Raw genomic sequence first — 24,090 nt, forward strand, 5'->3', positions numbered from 1 at the left:
TTTTATTTTTTTAAATTAACAAAATCTGCGTTGTGATGCGGCGCGTGACCGAGTCGCGGTACGCGGGAGGTCTCCAATTGCCAAGAAACTTCCCGTCTGCGCGCGCGCGTCATTCTAATTCTCCCGCGGAGAGCAGCGCAGGAAGCGGGCGGGTGCGCGCGCGCGCACTCACTCACTCCCTCCCTCCCTCGCTCGCTCGCTCGCTCGCTCGCGCGCGCGCGGGACGCTGCATTCGCTGAGGGCTCGCGCCTCTGCGATCTCAGTGTGTCAGCAATAAGTTGAGACGTACGGGGTAGGTGGCGGATCCCTACATGGATATGGCCGTTAGTTTGGCAGGTGCCCTTACCCAGAGTGCATTGTTTTCACCGCTTGTCTTCTTGTAACTGGATCCGTGCAGGGTGGTCCCGCGCTGCCGGCCCCTCCGCCGAGCCCCCTCTTCCTTCGATGACACGGACACATCGGGATCGCGTGCCGCTGTGTCACAGCCGCTGTCACTGTGCACATCGGCGCAGCCGGATTTGCGCACAGCACCACTCGACTCCGCCGGGCTTGTAGTGTCACAAAGCAGGTAAGAACTGAGTGCTGCTTGAGCTAGGCTGGATGTCCTTGATGTAGCCAGTTCCGCCCGTGCGTGCAACTCTCGCGGACGTGTTTGTTGCTGCGATCGCGGGACTCTGTGTGCGTGTCAGTGGCGGTGTCGCCCACGGATGGTCCCGCTGTACGGCGCCGCGCCGCCACAGTCGCACTTTTCCGCTGCGCGCTATTAGTGTCGCTGTATCGGCGGCGCTGCGCCCGCATCGCGGCGGCGCTTGACTTGACTTGTTCGCACACATGACATGTCGCACGAGCTGTGATTCTGGGGTGAACTTCCGTTGTGGATGTGGTGGGTCGGGGGGGGGGGGGAGTGCAAAGAAAGGAAAAAAAAAAAAGTGCAGCACCTTTATTTTTGGCTTTATTTCTCAGCTTGCTCGCAAAGTAAACGTGCACAGTGGGTTGGAAGGAGTGCTTTATCCTGTGGTTCCAGATGTTTGTGTATATGTCATATAGTGTTCCAAAAGATATGTATTATATCTACATATAATATTTATACTATAATTAAAGTGCATTTTAATAAATAATATATACTGTGTAATATCATATATGTTTTTTTTTTTTTTTTTACTTTTTTGTCCAATTAAAATGCACTTTAATTAAAAATAACAATCAAGCACTGGCTACATGAGAAATTTACATTTTACATTACATTTATTCATTTAGCAGAGGCTTTCGTCCGAAGCGACGTACATCTCAGCAAAAGTACAATTTATGCATTACGTTCAGAGAAGAAATACTTACAAAACTGTCCCAGTGCCTCAGACTTTGTGTGTCGTCGACTATGTCCATGACATGCATCGTGATTGCCAAGGGAAAACACAAGCAATTGCTGTAGTTTTGGGAGTGAAAACAAGATTGCACGCATATGCTGCGCTGGCCTGTCCCTACGGTGAGCACAGCTGTACTCAGATGAGCCTCTGGACGCTGGGTGCGCTCCTGACACGCTCATCCCTCACAAGGAGCCTGATTGCATTATGTTGGCCGAGAATCTCCTGCGTGTGGCAGGGTGCAGAGATCAGTCCAGACCAGAATGTCAACTCCGGGAAACGGATGAGAGAATACAGGCTAATAATGGCTGCGTTTCACTTGTGCTTCGGGGATTGGGGGGTCTTGTTGATTAAGCAAACTGTTTCCCTGAAACAGCTTAATCTGACAGGTGAAGATGTGCGAAAAGGGAATTTGCAGGCGGCACATAAGAAACGGAGCTGGTGGGAATATTGACAGAGAACCTGGGAAGGGCTCTGCATGCGTTCTCTTATTGCTGCCTGTGTTTACTCCAGCTCTAGACAGAATTCACTGTGCCCTCCTGATATGTGCATATATATTTCGGTCTGAGATGGAGAAACCCCCAGAAACAGAAGACGGTGGTATTGTGTGTCTCGTTTTGTCGGGGGAAAAAAGGAATAAAGTAGCTGTGGGAAATCCACAAGGTCTGTGTAGATCAGGTTTGTGGTGTGAAACATAAATCTGGCAATAAGTCTCAATATCTCCATGTCAGAATTTCTGTGTAGATAAGCGATGACACTTCAGGTCTCCGGTTCATCGCAGGTGTGGGGAAGCCAACCCAACCGTGCATTTAAAGCAGCCACTCGGTCAGGGGAAATACCTTGTAGTCGCACAATCTCTGCAGTTGGCAAAAATAGTGGCAAATTAATTAGGAATTTTTATGATCCTTTGGTGCTTTATGGAGATCTAAACCAAATGGTCCAGGTGAGTTCAGCATCCATGGGTTACAGAATCAGAGATGTTGTCGGGCGGCTGTAACAGGTAATATTACGCAAAATAATAATTTTAACTGGATAAAAATCAGCTACTTTCATGCTACCCTATTTTACAGGGTGAAGATAGTTTGGCAAGTTTACCTGGTTGCACTCACATGAAATGGTCACGAAGGACTAGGTGGCACAACAGTGAGCTGCTTATTAAGATGTCACCCCAGCAGTCAGAGATGAGGTTGTTACAGCTACATCACTGGTCCTGAAAAGCACAGGATCCAGTCTGACTGTGCATCTGGCACAACAGCGTGTGTCGTAGATCAAGTTACTTGAAGCTATTTTCCATTTAACTTCTTTTTTAACAAGCTGATCTGTCTCTGAGCAGCGCCTTCACCCAAGGGGGCATGCAATCTGACAGCTAGATGGCACGGCAAGGAATGAGCTTGGCTCCACAAATCACCTGCGCTCTTCAGGTCACACTCTTACCTCATCTTATCTGAGGCTGCATGTTCAAACTGAGAAACCTCATCCCTTTATGTTAGAAGCGGGAATTATTTTAGAGTCATAATTCCAACATCATTAACATTGATTTCACAACACAAGTAATAAGCAGATTCTATGCTTTTGTTGGTTCCTGTGCAGATGATACCAATTGATCCAGTGCTTCAGTCTGTAGGCTTTATAATGAACATTTTTGTGGTAAATTTTGCCCAATACAGGTGGCCATAGTACATTCTTACTTGGCACATTGCGAGGAAAGTTATAACTATATTATGATGATGATTATTATTATTATTATTATTATTATTTGTGATGGTCTGCCATCCCATCCAGGGTGTCCCCCCTCAGCCTTGTGGTAAGTGATAGGACAAGGAGGTAATGAAAATGGATGGATGGATGGATGGATGGATATTATTATTGTCATTATATATCGTTGTTATGATATGCTTTCACAGCAGGTAGCACAGTTTCCTCACAGCTTCTGTCTTGTGGGTTTGAATCTGGCTCAGCTTGTACAGAGTTTGCATGTTTTCCTCGTGTTCATGTGGGTTTCTTCTGGGTGCATCAGTTTCCTCCCACAGTCCAAAACACACCTTTTAGGTGAGACTGTATGTGTGGATGGTAGAAGTAGTGAATAGGTAAATATTTATAAACGACTCAGAGTTATGTAAGATTTAAGTTGCCTTCGGAAAAAGCTGTCAGCGAAGTATTGATATGCAGCATTAAGTATAAATTACCCTCCTGTAGGGTAAATGTAAAGCTCTTCACTTAGATGATGCTTTTCTCTACAGCAACTTGCAATGTAAAGATACCTGCAATTATTTACCTATTTTACGGTAATTACATTGCTCAGAGCTACTACAGCTGGAGGTGGGATTCAAACTTGTGATCCTCAGGTCCTAAGGCAGCAGCTCTAACCGCTACTCTACCATCTGTCCCAATTTCATATTTTTAATTTGTTATTATAATTTTTGAAACCTAGGTGCTTTTGCTAGGCAATTAAGTGCTTATGGGTATAACAGGAACGGTGCGGAATGGGACCTGAACTGATAACCATCAGCAATGCAAGCCATGACTTAAGTCACTGCACTATCAGTCAGGTTCAGCAGTTGTGTTATTATTTAAGCAACTGTAATATTTAATTACTTTCCAAGTCTTATTTGTAAGCTTTGTCACTGTAGTTGAAGATAAGGGGCTCTGAGCTTTATATCCAACTCTCAGACTTCCAGTCTGAAAATGTGTATTTTCTCTATGACTTTGGTGTGCAGCTTTTCTTCCGTGTTACAAGGTGATTTACTGTGTATGTCACCAAACTGTAACATGCAGCAGAGGGCTTGCTCACTTTTTTATTATTTTGTTTCCTGTCCCATTTTTCACATGGCCCTGAAGTTCTCACAACCCACGCTCACACTTAGAAGCCAGTCACCAGTATGCAGAGAGACAGATAACAGGCATGAGTTGTGCTGAAAGATGCATCAATCATCATGTTTGAATGTTGTATTTTGCATTAGCATCAAATAGGAGTAACCTGTAGTATTCCTACGTGTTAGGAGGACTATTAAAAGTCATTCGGTTCTGAAAATTACGGGGTGGCACAGCAAGTAGCGCTGCTGTCTCACAGCACCTGGGTGGTGCGAGAGGATGTGTATTCAATCCCTGCTCAGTCTTTGTGGAGTTTGCATGTTCTCCTTGTGTCTGTGTGGCTTTCCTCTGGGTGCTCTGGTTTCCTCCCACACTCCAAAAACATGCTATTCAGGTTCTCCCATAGTGTGTGAGTGACACAGAGAGTGTGTTCCACTGATGTATGGATGAGTGACCTAGTGTATGTAGCAGGGTAAGTCACCTTGGTGACTAAAGTGTGGGGCTGGTAACACTACATAGAGTTCATTGGAAGTGGCTTTGGATAAGAGTGTCTGCTAAATAAATACATGTAAAAATTGACAACAGTGTCACACCAGGCAGGCAATATATTGAAAGCATTCATTTTTTTTTTTTTTAACTAGGATTGGTTTTGAACTCAGTTTGGTCTGTTATTCTATTGAAACATAGATATCAGTGTGTTAAATTAGTTTTTTGCTACAGCTTTTTTAAATTTTTTTAAGTTCATCCAGCTGTCTTCACCTTTACCACATCTATAAATGGCCCACAATCTGTTTTCCTCCACTTTTGTCCTTACTGTCGAAAGGGGTGTGTACTATATGTTGTCACTGTGACTGAGTCCATCCGTCTGCTAATTATAATAGTAGGAAAATTAGGAGAGCAAGACAAATACATCATTCATATCCTAAAAAAGTCTTTTTTTTTGAGAGTTCTATGACTCCGTGAACCTTACTGTACATGGCTGGAGATGTCTGGCCACAATACCATGGCCTGCATTAAACAGAGCCTCAAAATGTGAAATTTGCTGGGATGGGCCACACCACATCGCTCTCCACTGTGTGCCCAGAACCCAGAGGGTGTTTTCCCAGGCTCTCCACACAGTCCTTCGCAAGTGTCAATAAAATATCTTCCAAACATTCACACACACACATTTTCAGAACCGCTTGTCCCAGACGGGGTCGCAGGGAACCGGAGCCAACCCGGTAACACAGGGCGTAGGGCCGGAGGGGGAGGGGACACACCCAGGACGGGATGCCAGTCCATCGCAAGGCACCCCAAGCGGGACTCGAACCCCAGACCTACTGGAGAGCAGGACCGTGGTCCAACCCACTGCGCCACCGCACCCCCCCTCCAAACATTCATCTGATGACTTTTAGCTCGTTCAGCACATGGAAGCATGTTCGCTTCTCTGTGCGTCGAGCAAAAATCTGCTGCGGCAGCTTCCGATCTTGAGGAGGAAGGAAATTCTTGAAAGGTGGTTTTAAGATCAGGAGACCTCCTACCATCTGAAAAATTAAGGTGAGGTCATGGCAGAGTCCTACAGCTGCAGTGGTCAATGTGTGAGGGATGTGGGTCACAGAGCTTGCTTGCTTCCAGTCTGGGGCTCTGCTTGCTGGGCCCTGGCTGACTGCTGGCAGAGGACTGGGTGAACCAATGTCCATCTCATCCTCTGCTCAAACTGGCGCCGTCCCTAACGGCCGTATGTGGCACCTGCCGTCAAGAAGCCGTAGAGGACCACAATGCTCTTGCTGCCACAGAAAGAGCATCCAACTGCAAACATCGCAAGTGTGCGTTTCCACAGAATAGCTGGAAGTTCTTCCAAACAAGCTTTCAACCACTGCTTCTCCAGACATCTTTCACAGACCTCTGAATTAATGATGATGTGTTCAGAAAAAGTGAGAATTTTTTTTTTTTTTTTTTTTCCCCCCCAAAACAAAGAAAACATTTATTCACACAAGGAATCCTAGGTGTCGTGAAGAACCCTCTGCTTTGTAGCAAGTCTTAAAAATATTGCTTACTTTCACTTGTCATATTTATCAGGTTCTAAGGAAATAGCAACCGCATGAGTACAGCATGAAAAAAAATACCCAGGAGGGGAATAAGCTATTTTGAAGATAAGCACTATTTTAAAGATCATTATGACCTATAGATTCCTCTTTCTCGAGTGAAACATTAAAACAACTGAGTCTTAACAGTTCAATATTCCATTTACAGGACAACATTCTTGTTACCTGTTTGCGTATGCTTCTCCTCCAAGTGTTCTGCACCCTACAGTGGATCCTACATCCTACTGTTTTGTTCATACAAGTATAGAAACAACTCAGAATAAATCAGGACTGTTGTAGACATTATTATCTGTATCATCATTATTGTTGTTATTATTATTTACTTCTTTACAAGATGGACTCATACCAGAAGAGTCTAGAAAGTTTGTCTACAAGAACCTAAAAAGTTCACAAAGGAATAATGAAAGGAGAGCTGTTAGTATAGTGTTACACAAATTTGGCAAAAGCATTACCTACATGTGTCAAAGCTTTAGACACAATAAATTATTCTGGGTCATCAGGCAGTTTTTGGCAGTATCCATGAATTCATGAGTTCTTGCTCCTTAGAGAGCATGTCCTTCTAAAGGGGGATGGGGTTTGACAGTTTTCCAGACAAGGCCTGGTTGCTTAATCTTCACTGGAAAAACACGGCCATTGATTGTGTGTTTTAATTAGGCCAGAATGGCGAAGCATCCCTTGGGTCAGTTGGGGGAAGCAGGACACCCCTAGAAGCGAGTAAATGCACCCTTGGGTTTACTCAAGACAAAGCTTCCCGCAGAAGTACTTCATCTGCTTCTTTTCAACCCAATCGCTCAACAGTACACTCATTTAGTGTTTCATCCTCTCTCTCTCTCTCTCTCTCTAATAACCAGCTATTAACTTTCCAAATGACATGAATTTATAAGGCCGGCTTTGTTGTGTGTAATGTCTTACTTTTAAAATATTTCCCAGAGAAACAAAGGCAGCACTGACAAGTGTTACTACAAAGATCTTAAGAATCAACTGTAATTATGGACACAGTGACAAAAGACACTCACATGTAGAGCATGAAGAATGTCCTTTTGCCTTGTTAATATGGAGATTTTTTTGTGGGTGAAAGAAAATGCCATTCATGGGGACATTGCTAGAATGTATTAATTAGCAGAGAGTGGCTGTTTTTCCTTCTGCTTTCATGGTTCACAAAGCTTTTCCCGATCGCTCTCTAAAGCTTGGAGATGCAAAAAGAGGCCTAGACAGGGTGGAATGAGGAGGCCAGACAAAGATAAAATGGGCCGATCGGACGACTTCGGGACCCGCTTGTTCCCACACTGAGACCAGCTTGATCAATAAGGTTGGAGAACTTTGACTGGGTGGTGGTTGTGAGGGGGTTGTGAGGGGGTTATAGAGAGAGAGCAGTACAGCCTCTTCAGTAACGGACACACAGGACCCAAATTTAATTTCCTAATGCACTCCTGCATTCTTAGATCAAATAACATGGGGGAAGGGCCTCTTCAATAATGAAAACTAGAGAGCATCTCTTGAAGATGGAAGGCTCGGTGGGGGGGGTGGTTAAAAGTTGATCCCATAAATCACAGGCAGAAGGCCAGAGTCCAGCAGGCTGCCTTACTCAATATACGAAACCAGGAAAGTGCTGTGGGCTACATGAGGCTACCGAACCCTCAGGCTCCCGAGCAGCTGCTTCGCCGGGGCATCTCTCCAACAGTACACCCGCACCCATCCAACCACACACTCTCCGCAGCCTTGTGTGTGCTCTTGTTGCTCTTATTGTCTGGATGCAAGTGTGACATGCGGTGCCTGTGGTGATCTCTTGTCAGGCAGAGATTAACCCAAATTCCTGTTTATTCAAATACCGTTCTAGATTAAAACCCAGTCGTTCAGAGGCGTATCACTCCTAAGAGATACCCATGCAATTGCCACTATGTCATATTTACACCATTGACTTGGTAAGCTTCGTAGAAGTGTACCCTTGGGCTTCCGGCAATGTATTCGAAACTCAGAAACTGTTTGGTTTGTTTGAAATTTGACACGCGCGAAGGAAAAGGTACGGTGCCATACCAAGTTGTGAAATTGAAATTCAGGTCACTTTGTGCCTGAGCTTTGACGAGAAGAAAAAAGGAGGTGTGTCAAAGACCATGTCAGGGCTCCGCTGCACCTCACAATCATATTAACAGATCGCATTGGTATGCCGTGGTTTTTCCGGAAAAATCCAGTTTCCGAAAGCTTTCAACATCGCAACGCTTCTCACACCGGAGGCGTCCGGCACAGGTGAACACGGTGCAAGCAGACCGGCAACGTATGTGTTTTGTCATTCCTGGTAAAATATTAAGAACTGTGTCCGCCTGTGGCCAGGAAGGTATTTTTCTCCTCTGCGTTGTTGCGCTCTAAAACATGTCCTGCACATTTTCTAGAAATGAGCTCACGTTACGTGTTGACTACGACAGTCCCCCACGGATTACCGTATATAGAGACTTAAAAATACAGAGGGACGGACAAAAAGAGCGATGCCTCTTTCCGAACCAGGACTTATCACCTCGATTCGTGCATGAACTACAATAATTCCCTTCACTTGCCAGTGGTATGATTGACTGGAACGTGCAACATGGGATAGTGTGACAAGGAGGTCCCTAAAATCCCTTTGGACAATGATGTCCATGTCCAAACACACTGAAACTGAAGGCCCTGATTAATGTCATTTGATGAACGTTTGATCCCAGTGTAAGCAGAGGCGCCCAGGGTTGGCCCGGTTGAATACCGCAGCTGGAGCTGTGCGAAGAGAAGGTCCAGGCTTCGACTCATGGACGCCAAACACCCTTAACGCGTTTGGGTTTAGACGCCGCGAAGACGTCGAGAAAGCCTCAGCGCATCACTTCACTGAGCGAGCGTGGAGAGGAGGCGAGCGGCCTTGAGTGACAGACCCTGATATGCGCACTGACGGTCAAGCTCCTGCACGATCCGTCCTGCCTACTTTGAGGCAGACAAAGAAATCTGAAATGCAAAAGGGAATCGCAAAGCTGAGGACGCTCTTCCGTTTTTTCTTCTTTTTTTTTTTTTCCCCTCCATACACTGGCGCTTAAAACTGTTTGCCAGAAGTCCCGTCCTTCTTCTCAATGGACTCTCTTCCCTTCTGTTCCCATCAGAATATTTAAGTAACTCTCCTTTCCTTCCTGCCTTAACGCTTGTATCCCTAAGATATGTACCAGGAACGTGGCGCATGGCTTCGCTTACCCCTAGTTCTTCTGCTTCCCTCTGACGCTAAAGGTCTCCGCTTCAAATACGCGAGCCTCACTTAAGTCGCTTCGAGGAATTAACGCCCGACTGGATTTCACAGGGTCGCCGTAAAAGAGGACGTTTAAAATCGCTTGTTGTAGCACGTCTTCCTTCTCCTGCCTCTTATCCGTACCCCTGCGTTGTACCAAAGCGAGAAAAAAGCAGCAGCCCTGCTGCGAGACAAGCATTCGGTTTGTTTGCCCCTCTACTCCCTCTTCATATCCTAATCAAAATAACCACCGGCAGCAGCACGGCAAAGAAACGCAACGTTGAAACGGGTGACGCAACGAGCAGCAGAAACACCGGATAGATCCTCCCTCTTCCCCGTCTCTGCCGGAGCTAAGGGAGACGGTTAAAGTCTTAGCTGTACAACCCATGTTCGTCTCCCCTGGAAACCCCTGGGCAAATTAGTTGAGAAAAGCTGCAGCGCACAGATACCTATTGGAGGCTGCTGCAGTGCTTTTTCCAAAAAAAAAAAAAAACGGGAGGGGGGGCTGGTTTTCCGTCGCTTCCTGCGAACGGGTGTCACCCTGGAACAGCTGTTCTTCTCCTGCCGCCGTCTCTTCCGATCTCACTCCCAACCCATCACCTCCTTCACTTGCTCCACGCGATGTGATCTGAGCGGAGAGAGTCGCTGGCGAGGCTGCGGGATTGACATGAGCTCGCATACTAATTCCAGGATCAGCGAGAAGGAAGGAAGTCGACGACGACGCTTCCTTGCTCTGCTGGCGTTACGAGGATCGGTTCTGTAGCGTCGAGCGTCACGTGCGGTCTGACATTCACACGCAGATCTTTACCGTAAATATCTTGTTTTTGGCCATTCTGTGCTATAATACCGTGTTGCGGGGACATTGGGCGCCGTAGTGGTCACATCCGCCGCCTTTGGACTCGGAGCTCGTAGGTTTCAATTCCACCTCCTGCTCTAGTTCTCTTGAGCGTGGTGCTTGTCCGAAATTGCTCCAGTAAAAATTGCCCAGCTGTATAAAGGGGTAAACATTCGTAGGTGGCGCAATATTGCCAGTTGCTGCGGAAAAAGACATCCGGTAAATGCAATCCATGCAATCCACATTTCTATCGGAAAAAGACAGCTTGCAGTGTATGGTTTGTGGTTTCGGACGAGTCCAGGCCGATGTCTCGAATGTTGCACGACTTGCTGCGCGTTCCTTGAATCGACTCTAATACGGGTGTTATGAATTAATAGAGTATATGCAAAACATCTGGTTTGTCTCTATTGCGCATTGTGTCAATGCGAGGTGTTCGGAGGCAGCGCGTAGGCAGCGCTGCGGGTCAGCGGAGGGGCGGAGCGGCTGTGTGTTCAAAGTGTATGCGGCGCACACGCGTGCAGCTGTCAAACTGAGCTGAAGGAGTTTCTCTGGGTAAAAATGGCACTGGCATGTGGAGGAGAGGCCAACGCCATCAGAGAGTCTTCGATGCACGAACACGGACCCAGCTTGGTCCCTGCCTGCCCGTTGAATGGTAAAACCCCCTGTTTGCATCCCCCAGCTTTTCACCTAGAGAACTGGCCCAAATTGGAAACATTTACATTTATTTATTTGGCAGACACTTTGTACGAAGCAGCTTCCAATGAACTCTATGTCATGTTATCAGCCCACACACCTTATTCACCAAGGTGATTTACGCTGCTAGATACACTACTTACACTGGGTCACTCATCCATACATCAGTGGAACACACTCTCTCTGTCACTCACACTATGGGTGAATCTGAACAGCATGTCTTTGGACTGTGGGAGGAAACCAGAGCACACAGAGGAAACCCACACAGACCCAGGTGGAACATGCAAACTCCACACAGACTGAGCGGGGATCGAACCCACATCCTCTCGCACCACCCAGGTGCTGTGAGATGACAGCACTACCTGCTGTGCCACCCAATTGCTATTGCATTATGTAATATTTATATTGATCTGTATGCGTGACAATGCTTTGGCTAATTACGACACGCAACGAAACAAAGGCAGGTGAGAATAGAGTGTCGCGCCGAAACGGGCTTCGTCCGTCTGGAAGGTTGCTGGTGTACAGATTGCTTGCAACGTGTGTCTTATTCGCATCACAGAACATGCTGCCTCTCTGATTTCATCCTCCAGCATCCTTAGTGGTACTCCAGTAAAAGTACTTGCCACATACTAATGATTACCATCAAAGTCCCGCTCTTATTCCACAAACCCTCCACTTAACTTTATTACTTTATTCCTTGCTTACATTAAAGCTATAAGCAGCAGAGACCATGTGTGAATTAAAGGCCAAATTTGATTCGATCTAAATAATTTTCGCTCTCATTTCTAAATATATATTGTGCTCATTTGTGCTACGGTGTTTTACCGCGCTATTAGATTGTCTCTAATAGGCTCATTTAAGGATCATAGCCTCTTCCTTTCTTAGATGTATGTGCGCACTCTTTTTTTCATCCTATTTAAATGATCTCTCGAATGCCTTGGGATGGCGTAACGATTTAGTGCCGACCGAATAGCGTGCGAAATAGTCGCGGTTTTTCCGTACTTGTATGCGTTTAAAAAAGGGAATTTGGGAAGAGAGGGGTTGTTAACGGAGAGACATATTTGTCCGCAGCTGATGCGCGGTTCCGGGATCGTGACGGGGAGCGATAATGCAGGAGCAGCGTCGCCGTTCAGCAGTGTTCGGACCGCAGGCTCGGTGCACACGTCAAGCGGGCACCGCGCTTCGCCGAGGTGGAAGTCTCTTTTCATGCTGAGGAGCTTCTGGACCGCTAGGGGACCGGGGGTGGGGTGTGCAGGAGGCGAAGAAGAATCCGGGGCAAGTGAAGGTCAGGTGGCCTCCTGCCTGAGTCGCGTCTGCCGCAGTAAGCCGGGAGCTGCGGCCCAGACCGAGTCGTGCGGGGTGCGCTTTTTCACTCCTCGTATGAGACCCATCGTTTCAGGGCTGTTGTCTACAACATGTCTAACCCCTTATTTGTCCTTTTGGGGTCTAAGTTCAGGACATAGATAGATAGATAGAGTCACATGCTCTGTGTTACCGTAAACTAACTTTGCAGGATGTAAGAACACAGAAAAAAAGCCCATTCTTATCATTCCTGTAAACCTTTCATAGGGCAGGAGGCATCGCCGTGGTTAAGGGTAAAGAAGCAAGCGCTGCTGCCTGAAGGTTGCCATCCGTCAGTCAACGTCGTGCTCTGGCGCCTCCTCGTTTTTTATTTTACGTTTATTTGACGCTTTTCACCGAAGCGACTTAAAATTACTTACCTATTTGTACAGCTAGGTAATTTTGCTGGAGCGATTTGAGGGTAAGTACCTCGATCAAGGGTACTACAGCCGAAGGTGAGATTCAAACCTGCGACCTTCGGGTCCAAAAGGTAGCGGCTCCAACCGCTACGCTAGAAGTGTTTTTAGAGGTTACAACGCTCACCTTGCAAGTGGAAGGTCCTGGGTTTGAATTCCCACCCCTGCTGTAGTACTGTGATGAAGACACGTGTTCTGAACCGTTACAGCAAGAATACAGGCAGTCCCCGAATTACGAACGAGTTCCGTGTCCTCGGTCTGTCTTTAAGTCGCATTTTGACGCAAGTCGGAACAGGTATGTATGGTGGGTATCTAATGCCAGTTTGTCAAATGTTTGACGTAGTATATCGCGCACCACCCGCGACCCGATGAACCGCTGTAGATGCGCAATGTTTCGATGCGCGTTGCAAAGTAGAGCCCGTTTGTTATTACGAACCATTGTATGTACAGTAACTCAAATTTTTAATATAATAGGCTTAATTATGAAGTTTTCATTTGATTGTTACAAACAAAAAATATAACTTCTGGTCAGTATGGGGGTGGTTTGTAAGTCCGGGTTGTACGTAAGTCGGATGTTCGTAACTCGGGGACTGCCTGTACTTCGCTGTAGCAATTGGTACGTGATTGTAAAATTGATGAGCTATCATGGTAAGTTACCTTGGGCAAGGGTATCAAATAAAATGCTTTGTATACAATATGGTGCAGTAGGAAATGTTGTGAGGTGTCTAAGTCTCACAGAAATTTTGAAACTCGAAACGTGACTATATCGATAAATAAACTCTTTTCGTTACTCAAGTTGCTCCGACAGAGTCCTCAAACCGCTGTTTTCTACGTTTCCACGGTAGGATTTTAATGTTTCCATGAAAGCCAATGTTTCAGGAATCTGACTTAGTTACACTATAGATATTTCTAAATTACAAGTAAAAACACGGATTTACGCTGTGCCTTAAATACAGTATTTGTGTTACCAGGTGATGGTACCACATAGCTGGCGAGAACGTTGCGCTTACGAAATCCATTCTCTCGGCTTGCCTGTGTTCCGTACGTGCTGCAGGTGATCCGCTGAGAAGCAGGTGTATCTCCGCGCTATCCTTATCCATTCCAAGCAGGGATTAGCATACGTACACATAATCAAGGCTCTTAGGGAAAGAAATGTGCGGCAAAAAGAAATTCCCTGCTGTATAATTGCAGGCTGTGCACGCACACACACCTTGGACTCTGTGCAGTAATTAGCTCCTTGATGTAAAGACTTTGACAGCTTACAGCTGTACACTTTACTCCTTTCATACATCTTTTCCTACTTTTTTTGACGCAGCTTGGGTGCCTTTTACATTTATTTACTTAGCAGACACTTTTTTCCAAAGCAACTTCCAATGAACTCTATCTAGTGTTACCAGCTCACACACCTTATTCACCGTGGTGACTTACACTGCTAGATACACTACTTACAACGGGTCACTCATCCATACATCAGTGGAATACACTCTCTCTGTCACTCACATGCTATGGGTAAACAGCATGTCTTTGGAGTGTGGGAGGAAACCAGAGCACCCAGAGGAAACCCACACATACACATCCAACTCCACACAGACTGAGTGGGGATCAAACCCCCGTCCTGTCGCACCACCCAGGTGCTGTGAGACAGCAGCACTACTTGCTGTGCCGCCTTTTCCGGGATTGCAGCAGCAGAACCCTACCAGACACTGCCTTGCTCAGTGAAACGTGGATGTTATGTCATTATCCCCCAGTTCGTGGAAGTGGAATACAGATTTTGGTGAGCAGCAGGACAACAGCAGTTCAGCACCTGACAGAATGTTCTCACTGATTAAACTGGTGTCATTCATTATTTATGTACTCGTTTCGCTGACCCCCCCCTTCTACGAAGCAACTTAAATAGATTTACAACCCCGGGTAATTTTACTGGAGCAACTGAGGGCAAACGCTTTACACAAGGGTGTTATAGCAGAATGTGGGATTCAAACCTAGGTCCTTCAGGTACAAGGTGTCACCTGTAACCATTACACCACCTGCTTTGTTGTTTCGGTCAAGCTCAGGGACTTCATAGCATCCGACTTAATTCAGCCTGGTGGTTTTCCTATTCTGCGAGTCGGATATAGGCAGAATTTCAGTTCTGTTCTCGCACCTACAGTATGGTGAGAGTACGGCAGCCACGCTGACTAAAGGATGGGTAAGTTTGCCATCAGGGCTGGAAGCTTGAGTGCAGCAGTGGTCACTGTGCAGAGAGCTCCTGCTGCCATGGTGCGCCCCCCCCGGGGGGAGGATCTCGGAGTCCGTGCTATGTTTTCACCCCGGCGGTGTCACAGGCAGACGAGCCCTGTCTCTGCAGCCTGACCCTTCGCGCTGGAAGCGACAGACCCCTGACAGAGAAAATGTAATAAAAGCGAGGGTCTCCCCCCGGACTGTGGGCGTTTGCAGTTTTGCTTTCGCACTCAAACCGGAGATCTGACCTTCGGGGTCAGGTCCTCAGAGCTCCACGGAGTGAAAAGTCCACAGTGAGAAAAGGCCGAGTTATTTGTGGTTAATGGTTCAAACTCGGTGACGACGCAGCTCATCTCTTGAGATTTGGGAATTCGGGTGGGAATGTCCAACTTGAATGGGACAGTTTGGGAATATTTGGCCACAAGGCCTGGCCAGGAAGCCCAGCAGCAACTGGTGATCTTTTACAGAGCGCGCTGCATGGATCGTGTAACACAGATGTTGATCCCCTCCAAAAGTCACACTAATAAAGCTGTGCATCGCTGTAGTCAAAATAAATCACTGCGTACTGTACAAGCTATCATTAACTGCTCTCATATGTAATTATTATTATTGTCATTTGCTGGTATAACGTAAACACACACTGTCTGAAAGCGCTTGCCCTGGCGGGGTTGCAGTGAACCGAAGCCTAACCCGGCAACACAGGGCGCAAAGCTGGGGGTGGGAGGGGACACACCCAGGACGGGACGCCACTCCATCACAAGGCACCCCAAATAGGACTCGAACCCCAGACCCGCCAGAAAGCAGGTACAGGCCAAACCTGCCGTGCCACCGCAACCCCCTCTGTAACATAAGGGTCACAAGTAATTTTATTATTATGAGCCTAGTGATCTCTGAGAATCTTGCCTAGAATGCTGAATATTAAATAATATTCTCGGAGGAGCTGAGGGACAACTGGCGAAGCAGTGGTTAGCGCTGCTGCTTTTAGACCCAAGAGGTTGCAAGTTTCAATCCGAGCTGTAGCACCCCCGAGGGCAAGGTACTTACCCTGAATTGCTCCGGTAAAATTACCCAGCTGCACAAATGGGTAAATAATTATAAGTCGTTCGGAGAAAAGCATCAGATTAAAGCAAGCGATTGGTTTTCATTTGAAAGTCTACAGGAGGGATATGAAACACACAGCCTTCCTTCCTGGAGAAAGGGGATTAGACCGTGCCATAGCTTTAGTAACATATACAAACCGGTGGGTGACTAACAAATGACAAAACCTGCAAAATTTTTACAGGCACACTGAAAATATGAGAATATGGGTTAAATTAAAATCCCTGAGGGTGTGGTGGCACAGTGGGTTAGACTGGGTCCTGCTCTCTGCTGGGTCTGGGGTTCAAGTCCTGCTTGGGGTGCCTTGTGATGGACTGGTGTCCTGTCCTGGGTGTGTCCCCTCCCTCTCCAGCCTTATGCCCTGTGCTGCCGGGTTAGGCTCTGGCTCCCTGCAACCCTGCATCAGACATGCGGTTTCAGATGATGTGTGTGTGTGTGTGAAATCCCTGATTTCATAAAGCCTGTGCAATGGCATTACACTAAACCTCACTCAGATCTATCCATCCTGAAAAACAAAGATCAGATACGCAAGAAAGAGCATTGGCTCATCGTGGTAGTCGACACGGTGAGGATGAGGTCATGAAATGAAGGTAAATTTGGGATGTGTAGTAGCAGCAGTGGCGGACAGCTGGAGCGTAATGACAGACTCAAACACAATTGTGCAGTTCTCTAGAGTTTTGAAATTTCATTTCAGACACTTAAACCAGTGATGTTTTTAACATTCTGTCTGATATAACATTTTGCTCAGTGTTTCAACTGAAATTCACTTCCTCCCAACAGCAGGAGATCGTCAGCAGGTGCTCAGACATACTAGCGATCAATCAGGGATTGAGAATACACGCTGAGACGAGCAAAATGTGGCGATTTTTGCTCACAATTTTGCATCCGGGGGGAAAAAAAAAAAAACCTGTAGAGTATTTTTGCGACTCGTAAATATTTCCAATGCGCTAGCAAGTAGCGCTGCTGTCTCACAGCGCCTGGGTGGTGCGGGAGGACGTGGGTTCGATCCCTGCCTAGTCTGTGTGGAGTTTGCACGTTCTCCCCGTTTCTGTGTGGGTTTCCTCTGGGTGCTCTGGTTTCCTCCCACTCTCCAAAGACAAGCTGTTCAGATTCCCCCACAGTGTGTGAGTGACACGGAGAGTGTGTTCCACCGATGTATGGATGAGTGACCCAGTGTAAGTAGTGTATCTAGCAGTGTAAATCACCTTGGTGAATAAGGCGTGTGGGCTCATAACACTACATAGAGTTCATTGGAAGTCGCTTTGGAGAAAAGCCTCTGCTAAATCAATAAATGTAAATGTAGTCAGCTCAGGTGGCGAGCATGTGTGTAATTTATGGGACCTTTCCAGATCATGGCAACACCTGGACTAAACACTCAACGGTTTAGGGCCCAAAACGAGACCGAAATATGTCCTTAATATATCCTCTGCCTGATTGGAGACATGAGCGGTGGGTCCGGCAGGAGGTTAATGCGATACGGTATTGACGCTCACCACTGACCTGCCTTATTCACTCCACATATTCATATTAGCGGAGCCTTCCATTTCTCTTTAAAAACATGTAACGCCTCTACGGTCATATCCTCAAGAGCTCGTGAGGGTAATGTGTGATTAACCTCAACCTGGTTAGTCTTTATTTTCAATTAAATTCTCCTTCGGTTTTAATTGCAATCAGCTCTCTTTTGACTCTGCTTTATAAACAATCTTTGCAGGCAGGATCGGACTGTCGGAGAAGTGCGAAGCACTTCAGAGGAAATGGAAGCTGTGCTCCCTGTAGATCTCATTAGAGCCCAGCAGTGGAGACGGGTGCCCATTAAACTCGGAGCGCGTCTGGACCAGCCCTGCTTGTCGAAGTTGCGTCCGCACGCTCCGCTCTTCCGCCCTAAAGCACGGATTTAACCCTCCTGTAGGGGAGGCTCTCGCAAAGGGCGCTTTTTACACAAAGGCTTTGATTTCCTGCCTCTTAATATATGTGTGAAATACCAGTATGAGGAGCCTAATCTCCAGCGAAATTCATTATAAACATGGTCAAATCCCATGCGACGGGAGAACGGTACAAAAGTAGGTTTGTTTACAACAAACTGGGAGTTAGTAGGCCTGGGGGGGTAACAGAGGGTGAGCGGCACAACAGATCACCTCCGTGGTGAAGACTTGGATTCTGGGTACCACAAAGAAGACAACAAAATCCCAGCCATGTTCTCTCAGCCCAGCTGATGCGCTCCTAACAGATGATGGTTATATCAATTAGGTTGGTCTCCTAGAACATGTCTCACACATCAGAGGAACTTGCTAAACTCTTCTTCACCATCATCTTTATCCATCACAGATGCTCTCGACAGGTAGGCTGAAGACATTCGTTCATACATGTTGCTGTCTGTTCTGTCTGAGCCGGTCGAAAGGATACCGAAGACGATACCCATCCTACCTTGGATTTCGAAGTAAGAGAGCTCGTTGGGAAATTTGTATGCGATGGAGCTGAAGTGAAGCAATGCATTAAATATCGTTTAATTTTAGAATTCAGTCTCACAACACGTAGGCAGAGAGAAAAAATAAAAGCAAATAATAAAAAAAACCCATATTGATTGAGCTTAATTATTTTCAGGAAGGCTTTTCCTCCCTCGGGCCGGGCGCAACCTCGGCGAATGCGGAGATGGAACAAAGACCGTAGGCTCCTCTTGGTAGCCGGCACCATGCTGGAACCCCATTCGGGCAGCAGAGACGACCGTCCCAAACGGAAGTGAGGGAGACGGCGTGATGCCGCCCACGCCGCACCAGCAGCCAGGCTCATGAAATGTAAAAGCCACACCAGTTCACTCTTTCCTCCAGTTCAGAGACTGGATATGACTTCAGATTGCCGCTCCGGCTACTTTAACATGCACCTAGACCCTTCCGTCCGAAATTCAAATCAGCGAGCAAATTCAGTCCAAAGGAGTTTGGAGACATCTATAAATCTAACCTCTGTACCTAATAAAAAGAACTAAATACTCAAAAGGGGAAGCCCCAATTATACACACACTTTCGTCTGAATAAACCAGCACATGTCAGATGTATAAATTTAGTGAGCAGGCAGGTACTATAATTTATCCATGAAGCAGAAAGGAGGGGACCTGGCAGGTTCTTGGACGCACTATGGTGTAGCTGATGCCCTTCCCAGTTGATCTTTCTGCGTATTGGTGGAGCCCCCAGTATGAAGCAGAGCACTTGCGGCCCAGCGAGGTCCCAGTCTGTGGTCTGAATGTTAATTCGGTCGGCGAGGCTTCACAGAGCTCCTCTGTTCCTCCGTGGGACTCTCATGCCTCGGATTCTGCACCAGTTGAGAGGAATGCCACCCCCTCACAGACGTCAGCGCCGGGCTGCGTGCCTTGAAACGCAGCACAACAGCAGCCTGTCTGCACCATCGCTCCCCTCCATTTCGCTCTGCTGATCACACGCCGCCGTTTCGGGCGGCCCCGTGCTTCACGTGGAGCAGTTAATAAACGAAAACGCGCCGATCGGCTTCCGCGGATTAAAAAATTCCTTGTGAAGTGAGGTTCGTTCGTTATCCCGAAACGAGCCGAAGCGAAATAAAATTCAGTTTGTGGCTGAAGTGATGGTGCTGTGATTTGGTTACGAGCTTCGACGTGGCACCGGTGGCCCTTGCTCATGTCCCAATATAGCAGACGCTCGACTTCGGTTGGTTTGGTTCCGATCGGAGGTGCTGGTCAGTTTAAGGACAATAGTGCAAGGAAACGGACGTTAACTGCTTTACTTTACGATGTGTCATTTTACACACGTTCATTGTGCGCGCTCGTTTCGTACCGTTAATTTGTTTTTCATGGTCATTGACGGCCTCCTTTCGTGTTGCCAGGCTACCCCCTGGGTACAGGCTGTGTATGAGCAAAGGCCCCAAACACTTGGCAGGAATCACTTCTCCTTCCAACTCTTGCACTCATGCTGTGTGGAGTCCGCTGCCTGACAGCTACTTCCCCCCGTCATCATTCGGAGCTCTGAAGACTCGGGATCGTGCTGGCTTAGCTTATACATCTTGATTCAACACTCTGATGTAGGGCACATTTTGACAGAAAGCAATTATACGCAACTGAATGTTATTTACGTATCTGAAGTCCTAGCTAAATATGTATCATCCGATTAAGGCTCTCTGAAGAAGCTGGAGAAGATGGTTCAAACCAGCACTTGTCACTTGAGAAGGCCCATATGGTACTGCCACGAGGGTGACCACAACGGAGGTCATGTTCTCTAGGGATTTACGTCGGCAAGGAAATCTCGTGAAGATCTAGCACGTCGATATGGGCCCGGCCGTACCACCTTCGCGTTAAACGTACTCTTTCCACACGGTATCCCAGCAAATACAGGGATTTGACAGTTCCATAAATAACTCTTCTTGGCAGGTTACCCGGGATTGCCTCTAAGCAACAAAAAAGGATTTCCCAATACCATGTCATGTAAAGAAAAAACAAAGTATATGAGCCCATGCTACAAAAATGCACAGCTGATCATGGAATCTTTCAACGAGGTTCGTAGGACTGGACATAATCGAAGTCGGGGACGGGCGAAGGTCTTTCGAGGCGTGAACGTCACAGCACAGGCAATCCGGAGTCGGCGGTCGAGGAGAACGGGGGAGAGTCAAAAACCAGGAACAAGGGAACAAGCAAGACAAAGACGCTGAGACTGCAAAACCACGAAGGTGTTTGCGAGAATCCGCGTCAACGGGTGGACCTGGATCCCCTTTTACTCGTGTCCTGTTAATTGAGCACAGGTGTTGACGCTCCGTTCGTTCCCGGGGGCGTGACACCGTCCCAGCAATTCCAGTTTCTGATGTAGCACTGGCCTTGTGCGCTGTCCGATGATGCAGCCGGAAAAAGATTCACGGTCCAAAAGCAGCTATTTATATCTGATTGTCACGTGCAACGTGGACGATCGATCGGACAGGTAAGACTTGAAGTATTCAGACAAGTGTGACGATTTATTGTCTGGAGTAAACCATGTAGCGTGCGGTATGTAATAATTTAGAGGCGCATGGCCGCTTCCATCGATGTGGCTGATATAATAAAATCTGTCAATAGGCCCCTAACAAGTGTGTGACGGAGCAGCTGCTGCACATTAAAACGGACACGGGTATCGTGCATCTTGTGGACGCTGCGGGAATCGTCGGGGAAAAAATGGGAATCGTTCGAAGAGCTTATTTGGACACATCGGGAGGTATTGCGTAAAAGTGACTACGCTTATATGGGTGCACATATTTGAGCATATGGAACATTTTTGTATCGAAAAAAGAGCAGATGCTCTCCTATATACGGCTGAAATGGCAAAGTGGTTGCCGTGATGATATGGCAAAGAGGAAACTGGGAATTGCGTTAGTCCGTTGAATAGCCTATGCAAAATAGCAATGCTATTAATTTTATTATTCTATTTCATTTAATAAAAGATGATAATCGATTTTTGTTCCTGTGAAATTGTGGAGGGTGAGGTGCTCTGCGAAAACGGTTCCTTTTTCCCAATACTGTTACTAGTCAAGGTATTGATGAGCGTGCGCGTAGTTTTTGGTGTACAGGTGATCCCCGATTTACAGTGGGGTCACGTTCCCCGAAACCCATCACAAGTGGAAGATATTGTAAGTCGAAAATGCATTTAATACACCTAACGCACACCTCTGTGTGACAGACTGGGAGATGCGGATCGCCGCCGCTGCTCAGCATCGCGACGGAGTATCGCACCGCATGTCGCGTTCCCGGGAAAACAATCAAAATTCAAAAATCGAAGTATGGTTTCTACTGAATGTGTATCGCCAGCTCACCATCGTAAATTCGAAAAAATCGTAAGTCGAACCATCTTAAATCAGAGACCACCTGTATCCATACTTGTAAATAGTGCACTGGAAACTTCTGGAACTTTTGGACCTTGCATATCTCCCTACCGTGTACGGTGACCCCCCACATATCGTACTTGCTCCAGGTCCCAGGGGCCTAGAGTGAAGGGCTCCCTCAGCGTAATTCCAACAGACGCGATGGACATGAGTGTCCCTCGTGTTATTAATCATACCGTAGCTTTAGTACCACACTGCTTCTTTCTCCATTTCGCTGTATTTCTGCACGGTCCTCCGTTCTGTTCATTGCAGACTCCTTCTTTTAAACATAATTCGATGATGACCTCAGTTATGCAGTCTTGAAGCAGTCTCCTCCCTCGTACCGTTCTTCCTTCTGCAGATTGGTCCTAAGTAGAGTTGACCCTACAGTACCATGAACCCCTGCTGTCTCTTCCTTTTACTGATTGTAGGACAGTATGGGGCTCTTCCTTTTGCTCATCCTAGAGCAACGCGGACCTCCTTTCCTCTGTTGCCACTGCAGCATTGTCATCAATTTTGCTTGATTTAGAGCAGCGTGGTCCTTCGGCTTACCTGCACCTAGCGGTCCGCCCCATTTGTTGTTAATTCGGAGGCGAAATTTAGTCATTTCCGTGAGGTTGCTCACGCACTGGAAGCACCCTAAAGTGTGCTACGTCAAACTGATGTCTGAGAGCTCTCGAGGCTGTTCCGTAAATGTCAGCTCAGCAGATTACACGCCAGCGGCATCAATCCGTGTTAAAATGTGGGGTGAACGCAAGTGCCGATGGTTCACTGAGTCTGGTGCTCTCGTGCTGTGTCTCTACAGAAGGAGAAGGAGAGGAAGAACATCCTGCCTCGGACCTGGAGCGCGACCTGCTGACCGGTGTTTTTAATGCGTCTCCCCGCGTTAGACTCAACAATGAACGCTGAGCAAGATTTTGGGGACGGCTCCACAAACGTGACCCTCACTCTCAGACTGCTCATGCATGGAAAGGTGAGTCCGTGTGAGAGCGCGCAACCGCATGGGGGCTACACACGCTCCACGCATACACCGAGGCCAGTCGTGCGTGGGAAGGCACACGTTCCCATACGAACGCACGCACGATTTCACGCTGAGATTATGAATGCGCACGTAAAGGTGGGGACTGACTAACGCACACAGGGCAAACGCGGTGCTGCTTGAAAGTATGTGAACCCCCGTGTCCCTTCGCTTTACCACGAAATGGTTATTTAATGAGAATCTGTGTTTCTCGTGTGACGCGATAGGTGCGTAAAGACAATTCCATATGTTGCTTTAGAGGAGATCATGTGTGCAGTAGAAACGTACAAGTAGCGCAGGTGTAAAAATAAGCGAAGCCCAAGTTTCATTGGTTAAACCAAGTAGGTAAGTAGAATCAGGGGTAAATCAAAGTCATTTATTCATGTTATATGACCATATGCCATATATCTTGAAATGTTATATGTTTAAGACTTAAAATGTTGTCAGTTTATTTTAATATTTTAGGCAAGAATAATGACCATCCCTATAGGGTTCACATACTTTCAAGCAGCACTGTAACTAAATTGGGTTGGAGGACAGGAATAATCAACGGTGTTATGACTCGGTGGCCTTTCAAGCTGCCTTGGGATCTTTAAAATAAACAAAATAACACCTGCATGCAGTCTCCGGAGCGGCGAGGTACTTTGGAAGGTGTTAGTGATTTCAAGGTAAGCCTGACAGTTCCATGCTGCACGTGGGCTTAGATGACACAGCGCAGTCCTTGACTGCAGGACGCTCAAGGCTATGGGACTCCAGGTGCATCACAGAAGAGGCCCTGCATGTGGGAATTTGCAATAATGATGGTGTTTCCTTTCTTTTTTTATTCTTTGCAGGAAGTTGGCAGCATCATAGGAAAGGTAAGTAATACAGTGTCTGCCACTTTTGTGCATAGCTCTAGATTTCCATTAAATGCTGATTTCCCCGTTTGTGTGCTTCTTATGTAGCTCCCAGTGACCGCTGTGCGACTTCACTTAGGCTTCCACCTTGAAAATAATCACACTGGCTACACCGGTAAAAATGGTGCCCATAGAGTTATAGTACTGTGGGAAAGTTTTAGGCACTTGGAGAACAAGCTGTAAAGTGAGAATGATTCCAAAAATAATGCTCTTAATGAATAAACTTCCTACAAAGCTCAGT

General features: G+C 46.9%; 1 protein-coding gene across 2 annotated transcripts in view; it reads left to right on the forward strand.

The window, feature by feature from the left end:
* Window positions 1-209: 209 nt before the first annotated feature.
* LOC108941937 (poly(rC)-binding protein 4-like) overlaps window positions 210-24,090 on the forward strand; it is a 38,939-nt gene continuing 15,058 nt past the window's right edge. For both annotated transcript variants that reach the window (XM_018764867.2, XM_018764868.2), the window contains exons 1-4: window positions 210-292; window positions 398-568; window positions 22,741-22,908; window positions 23,787-23,810. In XM_018764867.2, coding sequence (XP_018620383.2) covers window positions 22,807-22,908; window positions 23,787-23,810 — 126 coding nt within the window. In that variant the 5' untranslated portion in view covers window positions 210-292; window positions 398-568; window positions 22,741-22,806. The remainder of the gene's footprint in view (window positions 293-397; window positions 569-22,740; window positions 22,909-23,786; window positions 23,811-24,090) is intronic.

Source organism: Scleropages formosus, chromosome 1 (genome assembly GCF_900964775.1).
Source record: "Scleropages formosus chromosome 1, fSclFor1.1, whole genome shotgun sequence".
Taxonomy (NCBI): domain Eukaryota; kingdom Metazoa; phylum Chordata; class Actinopteri; order Osteoglossiformes; family Osteoglossidae; genus Scleropages; species Scleropages formosus.